Consider the following 8,372-nt stretch of genomic DNA (forward strand, 5'->3'; position numbering starts at 1 on the left):
TAATACATGTGTAAACACTAGTCCAGTCCAAAGGGAGAGTTGGTCGCTGACAACCAAAAACTTTTGATTACGGAACATGTCTTCCAATCGAAAACTAGAATCCATTTGGTATGTATCGATTGACGTTATTACCAAAGGAAACGAAAATATTATTTAAGAGACCTTCAACGCGGACCCGTATAATTTCACTCTGCCCCGAGCTCGATCATGCGTTACAGTATTATAAACAACTACGTTCAACCTGCTTCGCCACGTCTATGTGTCCACTCTGTCGACCCACTCTGTCTACCTTGCTCAGGCGAAGGGGTCCAGTCTGGCCCCCGCTGTAAACGTGCATTCTCGACCCTGTCTTCTGCCTCTAAATGTGCTCTTTGGTTGGATGACAGACTAGCACGCCTGGTTGAAGTGATACTCTGCATCACCTACACGACAGGTCAGTATGGATCACTCAACCCACTGGACCGTTGATAGCCCTACTCGCTGTAACTCATCGATGGGTACCCAGTTCCGCCGCTCTTCCATTGCAGGCCAGTTCAACGTGTAGCCACGACTGACGTCAAGGGCTCCTTCAACAGAGAATGCGAAGATGTAGCTCATTTTCTTTCCCCATCCCCTTTCATACAATGTGGGCTTGTCTCGCGCCGCTTCGCATGAGTCGATGTGAACCCACCGCTGCTCCGTTGGCGAGAAATACTGCGTAGGGACGTCGGGGCGTGTTCGGCTGTGGAAAGAAGTGGCGTACCTCATTCCAGACATGGTCTTCTCGGTTCCATATGTAACGCGCGCGTAAACCTACAGCTCGCAAGAACAGGGTGAATAAATTGGCCCATTCTCCGCACCGCCCTACATAATGACTCCAAAATTGGTCCTTCCTTCCCCAGGAGAAGAGAAGCAATCTCACCTTCCCGAGTCTTCATCAGCATGGCCGGATCGCTGGACCGTTTGATGAGTCACGAATAGAAGCATGGAAGCACCCGCAAGTCATACGACGCACTTATATCTGGGAAAACGATGCAGGCCCCCGCAGTTCGGGGTTTGACACTTGTGGAGTTCAACTCGGTTCGCTCGACCAACACGCTCCTCGGGTGTGGGCGGCGTTGCCCCAATCACGGTCGTCGGGCCCGAGCAGATGGGGCATGGGAACGAGTTTATCCAACGCATGTAGGTATGCTTGAACCACTGGACAAGCGGCTCGGCGAGAGCGTCTTCGAAAGCCAGTGATGAATGATTTTTGTGTGACTGTGCAGAGAGTTGTTCTGCCTTCTCATGTAGCTCCTGAATAGGGATCTCATCCATTGCTTTGTCCTGATGTGACGGTGAGAGACCGACGGCGTAAGGGCAACAGACCGCACTAATAAGTCATGCTTCTCATACACGTCCATATTCCTATTCAATCCCCATACCAGCTCCTCAAACTCTCGAAATGCCGCGGACGGTGCAAGTAGGAGTGGCGGTTCTGGCTGGCTACTTGCATCAGAAGTCGGAGGGCGAAAGACCTGTGTTGCAATCTCTTGTATACATAGGACCTCCTCTTGTGTAGGAACATGTGTTTGGTGGCTCCTCCTCTCGTAGTGCAAAATAGCAATGGCTGAGAGACGTTCGACGATTTCATCCATCGTATAGATCTCCGCTGCGAAACGTTGTCTCTCCAATGGCAAGGCTAGGGACAATCGAGAGGGAAGATGCAAGACCAGCAAAGGGGCGCTTTGCCGCGCGCAATGAATGTTTTGTGGAATGGGCGAAATGCTTTGCCAGAGTACTATACCGCGGTTGTTGTTGACCGTCGGGAATTGTACAGACACTTAAGTCCGATGGACTGGCGCTTTCTGTTGCAACGGGTCCCTGACAAATCTCCTCCCCAACATAACATCATCACCAGTTCTTTCTTTTATTGCGCAGTGGTTTGCTGTCCAAAACTAGGGCACATGACAACACAGCTGCATCCCGTTGGGTCATAATGGCGACTTCACTACAAGACAAGATAAATAAGCCAAACACCGCGACTGTCTGCCTCTGTTGTTGATAATACTTTCTCGTTGTTCATCCATCCCGTCATGCCTGTACTCTCACCTGATCAGCCATCTACAATTCTTATCACCAGGGGTACGGGTTACATCGCCTCCCACACTGTTCTGGCTGCTCTCCAGTTGTACTCAAACTTTAAGGTCCGCGCTATCGTACGAACGGAAGACAAAGCCAGAGGGCTCCGTGATGCACTCGACAGACAAGGCGCGGACACGAGCGATTCAAGGCTCGAATTCGCCTATGTCGATGATCTCCTCTCCCAGGATCAGATTGGTCGTGCCATGGATGGCGTGCAAGGTGTTGTTCATATCGCTCTACCCCGGCCTAGCGAGAACTTGGTCGAGGAGGCCACTGGTTCCATCTTGACGGTTCTGACGTCCGCACAGCGAGCAGGAACTGTGACCCGGGTCGTCATGACCTCTTCGTCCTGTGCATCCATCTCGATGCCCTGGTCGCCCGCCAATCGTCTCGTTGACAGCAACACTTGGAACAATGCTGCAATTGATCGCTGGAGAGCATACACAATGTTGAACAACGAGGCAAAACGTGCAATCCAGCATGGTGTCGATGGATCATGGTTCTGGACCCTGTACGAAGCTTGCAAGACCGTCTCGGAACAGGAGGCATGGAAATGGATGAAGGAAAACAAGGTCAGAGAATATATATATATATATATATACATATGAGAGAGAAGAACATGTGGCTGATCTTTCACCGCTATAGCCGGCATTCGATCTCGTAACCATTCTACCCAACACCAACTTTGGTCCCGTCATTTACGGTGAACCGAGCTCAACGGCAGAGTGGATCACAATGCTCCTTCAAAACAACGAGAACTCCCCAGCAGCAATGAAATCTATTCCCAGTCGTATGTCCTTCAATTTTCACGCCTACCACTCTCTGAGAATGGCTCAACAGAGTGGCGTGTAGACGTCCGTGACGATGCTAAGGTCCATCTGTCATCGCTTATCGACGCAAATGTAGCCAACAAGCGGCTGTGGACAGTTTCCGAGCCTTGGGGCTGGAATATTCTTCTCGCCATCTTGCGCAAGCACTTTCCTAACAAACCGGTTCCTCTTGACATTGAGGACTCAGCCTATGGCCCGACCTGCCAAATGCGTGTCGAGCATGAGCTGGCTACCCAGCTGATAGGTAATTGGATTGGTTTGGAACAGAGTGTGGTAGACACGGCAAAGAGCATAGGCCACTAGCATTCGCGCTTTACGCATCCTTGGTCTGTGTACTGTAACCTGGTGAATAAGCAAGACAAGCAAGTCTCATCCGTTTTCCGATCTATCACGTGATCCTCCACCCAGCAGTCCGGACGTCCCCCAAAATGCTGAGTCCGAGCACGAGTAAACGTGGTAGTAAAGGGGTCATGTTGGCTTTTTCCTATCTTTCCAACGGACAATCGAGTCCAACTGGCTTCGAGTCCAATCCGTGCCGCGGTTCTTGGTGTTGGGTTCTCAGCTACCGTGTTCCAGATACCCTTCATCGTGAGAATAGCAAGGACATTCAGGAGGATGGTCGCTAAAAAGTTTAGTAGTTGGGACTACCAGAACAGTTCAGCTTGCACACCATTCTCGAACGCAAAGCTACCGCCGAATATAGTAAGACCAAGGACTTGTATGGTAACACAGGCGTAAAGGTCGTCACGACGTATGCAGAAGTGCTGGAGGATCATGATATTGATTTGGTACGAAAGGCATCGGGCAAGGCAATTTCCGTCCTCATCACCCGGTCTAGGTTGTCATCTCAATCAGATCACCAGACCACTACACTTACTCAAAGGTAAGACACATGATCAAGGGTCTGGCGTCCAGGCTGACCCGAACAGTCCGCCCTAGAAGCCGGAAAGCATGGTGTGTGATGCACCCCGAATCCTTTGCATGCCTGACCTGCAGTGACCAAGTCATTCTGGAGAAGCCCGTGACTGCAACGAGCGCTTAGATGCGCGAGCTTATAGCGATCGAAAGTCTAAGCATCTTGTCCTAGCCCCTTATCACAATCGGAGGTTCGACGGAGATTTCAGAACAATGCGTGCATTGATCAAGGAGGGCAAGGTATGAAATAGATCTTCCCTTGGTAGTAGCTCATGATCCTCAGTTGCCAGATTTGATTGATTTTGAATCCCGGTAGGAAGTTTCTCCAAGGAAAGTGCACGCAAGCATTAATCAAACTCGCCAGGTTTGATGTTCTTGCGAACTGGCCCATGGGGCCACCGGGCACTGGCTCCGGCATTAGCTATGGGCTGTAAGCAGGCCCGCCCTCCGTCTAGAACCTTCAGTTGATAGTATCAGTGGAACTCATCTTTTGGATCAGGCTATAGCACTGTTCGGCAAGCCGAAGGCGGTAACGGCGATGCTAATCAACGCCCGTGGCATCGGCCATCCCGAAGTCGAAGATTCTGTGGGTCCCACCGAAGCTGACAGTCCACGGCGTGCTTATCTGAATTATTTCAGTTCATCATGCACCTTCGTTACAGAGATTCCCCTGTTATTGTTACGTTGAGATCGGTGACGCATTCGGTCCTGTCCAAACAAGTCAGGTTCATCGCAAGAAGCCTGAACTCAAGTTACGTGAAGTACGGTTTGGATGTTCAGTGTAAGCCTGATCAGCATGTCCCGTGGTCGAGATCTCATAAGTCGGAAAGCGGATCAACTGATGAAACAGGGCATGAAGGCCACAGACATTGGGTTCGGAGAGGAACCTCAAGAGGGATGGGGTGAATATGGGTACATCGTCGATGGCAAGCCGGTGTTCGAGAAGTGAGTGTTGTTCGAGCATCGGGGCCGAACAGTTTCACAAATTCAAACAGAATCCGTACTCATACGGGATCATATCTCGACTACTATCGAAATGTAGGGGATGCTATCCACGGCAGAGCCCAACTTGAAGTTACGCCCGAAGACGCAGAGCTTGGGATCCGCATCATTGAAGTCGCCAGGCAAAGCTCGCAGGAGGGGAGAACCATCGAGGTGGAATTTTAAGTGAACAGTGAGAGAAACAGGATGTAATCGGCCATAACTGTCATCTGTCGAGGTTCAGTAGTGTTTTGGAGGTTAACTCGTATGCATACAGTTGTAATGCAGTGAGTGTCACAGATTCGGAATTTTTGTCGCATGCCGGAAGCAAACACGAGGAGAGCATCTTGATTAATTGCAACCATCATTGTGAACCGAAATAAGTCGATGGGTAAACGCAAGCGTTCAGAGGCATCAACAGCTGGTCAAGATGTAGGATCGTCTTCACTGCTTCCCAAGGTACACGTCTTGCGTCCGTCCATCTATATGCAGTTCTCACCAAATGGTATATCACAGAAACGAAATTACAGGCAGAGAGCACATGCCAACCCATTTTCGGACCATTCTCTTCAATAGTATGCTTCTCAACCCCGTGTCAATGAAGTAGAGTCCTGAAATTATCTCACGAGTCCAAGTTCTCCTTTGGCTATGGATTGGTCACCTCACTACCCTGCATACTTTCCAAGCCTTGCGGAACCCAGCCGGGCGAAAGCAGTTGAGGATCACTCGCCCAACCGTACAGTCGAGTTCGCCGATATAGGTTGCGGCTTTGGGGGCCTTCTCATTGCATTAGCACCACTATTTCCCGATACCTTGATGCTGGGTATGCCACATGATGGAAGAAGTACTCTAGTTCGCTAACTGGGTGGAAAGGGATGGAAATTCGCGTCCAGGTCACCCAATATGTCGCAGACAGGATCAAGGCGCTGCGCGTTCAAAAGAATGACGCACCGGGTGGATACCAGAACGTATCCGTCATTCGAGCTAACGCGATGAAATTCCTTCCAAACTTTTTTCAGCAAGCTCAGGTCAGCTTCAGCGCGGCCGGATGTCAATGACACTAAGTTTCTGTGGTAGATGTCCAAATTGTTCTTTCTGTTCCCGGACCCTCATTTCAAAGCTCGCAAACACAAGGCCCGAATTATATCGTACGTCTTGAAATAAAAATTTGCAAGGGATGTACTGATCAGGACGTTGGCTATCAGGCCCACTTTATTAGCCGAATACGCGTATGTGCTGAAGCCTGGAGGACTGCTTTATACCATCACAGACGTCAAGGACCTCCATGTCTGGATGGTTCAACATCTGAATGCTTTTCCACTGTTCGAGAGAGTATCTGATGAAAGTCTCAAGGGGGATCCAGTTTTCGAAGCGATAACCACGAGCACAGAAGAGGGGAAAAAGGTTGAGAGAAATCAGGGTAGCAAATGGCCAGCGGTCTTCCGACGCATTGACGATCCATCACCTGATTGAGGGAGCAAGGAAAAAATAGCATTCCGATCGATGCCCATGCGCGGACAGCATTTTACGATGATATACGATATTCAACCATAATAGAAGAAGCCTTTCTGTCCCACCCCTACTTGCCAACGAACATCTTCTTGATGGCCTCGCTGGAATAACTCTTGGGACGCTCGAGAGGAGCACCGAGGGCACGGTCCCAGATGAGTTGTGCAGCAACACCGAACGCACGGGAGACACCGAAGAGAACAGTGTAGAACTGCATCTGGTCAAGGCTAACATACGGTCAGGGCTTGACATGTTGATGTATCCGCAAACATACCCATAGTAGGTAAGAAGAATACCTGAATGGGCATCAACATTGGGCCAAGGATTCTTCGCCTTCCCAGCCTCAAGCAGGATACCAGGGGCGATGTTGTAGATCTGGCCAACAAGTTTGAAGAGAGGGTCCTCGGGAAGGTGCTTCAGGGCGAACGCGCGTTGGGCCATATAACGAGGGTCCTGAAACACACGTTAGAAGAGCGAAGTCATTATGGTGTAAACACCACGCACAGTCTTGCGAAGCACAGCGTGCCCATAGCCAGGAACGACTTGGCCACTCTTGAGAGTGGACCAAATGTAGTCCTTGATGTCCTGATCACTCGGGTTCTCGCCGACCTTGCTGCGCATCTTCATCACCCAAAGGAGCACCTCTTGGTTGGCAAGACCGTGGAGAGGACCAGCCAGGCCGTCCAGAGCAGCAGCATAAGAAAGGAAGGGGTCCGAAAGGGCGGAGCCGACAAGCTTGCCAGTATGAGCGGACACGTTACCACCCTCGTGGTCACTGGAAAGTTGTGAGAAATGCCTTAAGAAAGACGAGGTTTGGTGTGCTCACCTATGAATGACGATGTACAGCCTCATGAGCTCGACAAACGCCTCCTTGTCACTAAAGCCAAGGAGATGGGACAAGTTCCACGCATAGTCCTTCGTCGCGTCAATAGCCGGGAGCTTGCCATCTCCATACACGTTGCGGTAGATGCGACCAGCAATCGCCGGAAGCTTGGCGATGAGGTCCATACAATCCTCATAAATCGGTCCCCAGTACTCTGCCTTGGGGATACCGTTCTGGTAAGCTTTGGCGAAGGCAGAGTCGTGGTTCAGCTATCAAAAAATCAGGAAAGCGTTCGAGTCACGGCTGGAAGAACGCACTGCAGTGACAGCCACGCTGAACTGACTCATAGGGTGCAGGGTGGGAGGGCAACGATCAATGAGCTCTTCAACGAACTTGGGGAGCTCGGCCCTGGCGGCCCACTCGGCAGAGATAGCCTTGGTCTGTTCAGCGGTGGGCACCTCGCCCGTAACCAATAGCCAGAAAAGCGCCTCGGGCAAGGGTTCAGCCCCGCCATCAGCCTTCGGGAGCAGGTCCTGGCACTCCGGAATAGTCTTGCCGCGGAAACGAATCCCCTCGTCTGGTGCATGTTAGCTGTCATGGGCGTGGGTGGTTGACGACTAACTCACTGGCGTCGAGCACGGAACCTGGGAAAACCCGATTAAGCACAGCTTATAAACAGCAACGCTAGAACTTACCGTCCCAGATCAGGGCAGGCAGGCCACGCATACCGCTACATGTCGAATATAAGTGAATGATAAGAGCGAATATCAAGACCGTGGGGCAGTAGGACGCACCCATACAGCTGATCAACTGTTACCTGGCCAAGTGCCTTGGCGCCGTATTCGGTACGAATAGCCTTCACCTGGTGCGGAAAATGCATGAGATGCACTTTCAACAGAATAGAAAGGTACCAACATTCTCCTTCTCCTTGGGGATCAACTCGGCAAGGCGCTCCTTCAGAGACTGGGGCTTAGTGGAATAGAAGCGAGACGAGCGTGAGGCCAAGCGGAAAGCATTGGCACGAGTCTATATCAAGTAGAAAAAAGACAGGTGTCAAGCCGGGGGATGAACAGATCAATGCAGGTATACCTGAAGCCTAGCTGCGGCAACGAGGGGAGACACCATTTTTTTTCGCGGGAGTGAAGGAGGAGAATAGATCACGGGCCCGACGGGGGGTAGGTATGAGGAAGGAGGAGAGAGAGAGAGAGAAG

At 51.0% G+C, this 8,372-nt stretch overlaps 4 protein-coding genes across 4 annotated transcripts; 2 read left to right on the forward strand and 2 right to left on the reverse strand.

Moving 5' to 3' along the window:
* Nucleotides 1-236: 236 nt before the first annotated feature.
* Nucleotides 237-1,721, reverse strand: DACRYDRAFT_75589 (uncharacterized protein; the record flags this gene model as incomplete). Its single annotated transcript, XM_040776144.1, has 6 exons — nucleotides 1,353-1,721; nucleotides 995-1,305; nucleotides 902-933; nucleotides 743-843; nucleotides 478-693; nucleotides 237-422 (listed from the first exon to the last, which is right to left on the reverse strand). The coding sequence occupies exons 1-6, from the start codon at nucleotides 1,614-1,616 to the stop codon at nucleotides 237-239; spliced, it is 1,110 nt and encodes a 369-aa protein (XP_040631600.1). The 5' UTR covers nucleotides 1,617-1,721.
* Nucleotides 1,722-1,902: 181 nt separating this feature from the next.
* On the forward strand, nucleotides 1,903-3,303 carry DACRYDRAFT_62881 (NADP-binding protein). Its single transcript, XM_040775716.1, has 3 exons — nucleotides 1,903-2,675; nucleotides 2,749-2,893; nucleotides 2,944-3,303. Exons 1-3 carry the CDS (start codon nucleotides 2,055-2,057, stop codon nucleotides 3,234-3,236), a joined length of 1,059 nt encoding a protein of 352 aa, XP_040631601.1. The 5' UTR covers nucleotides 1,903-2,054; the 3' UTR covers nucleotides 3,237-3,303.
* A 127-nt stretch (nucleotides 3,304-3,430) lies between these two features.
* On the forward strand, nucleotides 3,431-5,080 carry DACRYDRAFT_20353 (uncharacterized protein). The gene is made up of 11 exons (XM_040771901.1): nucleotides 3,431-3,521; nucleotides 3,572-3,721; nucleotides 3,772-3,816; nucleotides 3,863-3,887; nucleotides 3,938-4,088; nucleotides 4,132-4,160; nucleotides 4,213-4,278; nucleotides 4,326-4,434; nucleotides 4,488-4,629; nucleotides 4,679-4,793; nucleotides 4,844-5,080. The coding sequence occupies exons 5-11, from the start codon at nucleotides 4,062-4,064 to the stop codon at nucleotides 5,013-5,015; spliced, it is 660 nt and encodes a 219-aa protein (XP_040631602.1). The 5' UTR covers nucleotides 3,431-3,521; nucleotides 3,572-3,721; nucleotides 3,772-3,816; nucleotides 3,863-3,887; nucleotides 3,938-4,061; the 3' UTR covers nucleotides 5,016-5,080.
* Nucleotides 5,081-5,219: 139 nt separating this feature from the next.
* DACRYDRAFT_20354 (citrate synthase) lies at nucleotides 5,220-8,315 on the reverse strand. Its single transcript, XM_040771902.1, has 15 exons — nucleotides 8,251-8,315; nucleotides 8,077-8,187; nucleotides 7,956-8,023; nucleotides 7,857-7,891; nucleotides 7,788-7,805; nucleotides 7,479-7,738; nucleotides 7,165-7,430; nucleotides 6,843-7,113; nucleotides 6,613-6,791; nucleotides 6,035-6,565; nucleotides 5,907-5,977; nucleotides 5,703-5,857; nucleotides 5,459-5,652; nucleotides 5,344-5,404; nucleotides 5,220-5,286 (listed from the first exon to the last, which is right to left on the reverse strand). Exons 1-10 carry the CDS (start codon nucleotides 8,284-8,286, stop codon nucleotides 6,409-6,411), a joined length of 1,401 nt encoding a protein of 466 aa, XP_040631603.1. The 5' UTR covers nucleotides 8,287-8,315; the 3' UTR covers nucleotides 5,220-5,286; nucleotides 5,344-5,404; nucleotides 5,459-5,652; nucleotides 5,703-5,857; nucleotides 5,907-5,977; nucleotides 6,035-6,408.
* Between the last annotated feature and the right edge of the window lie 57 nt (nucleotides 8,316-8,372).

The sequence above is a fragment of the Dacryopinax primogenitus genome, assembly GCF_000292625.1.
Source record: "Dacryopinax primogenitus strain DJM-731 SS1 chromosome Unknown DACRYscaffold_3, whole genome shotgun sequence".
Taxonomy (NCBI): domain Eukaryota; kingdom Fungi; phylum Basidiomycota; class Dacrymycetes; order Dacrymycetales; family Dacrymycetaceae; genus Dacryopinax; species Dacryopinax primogenitus.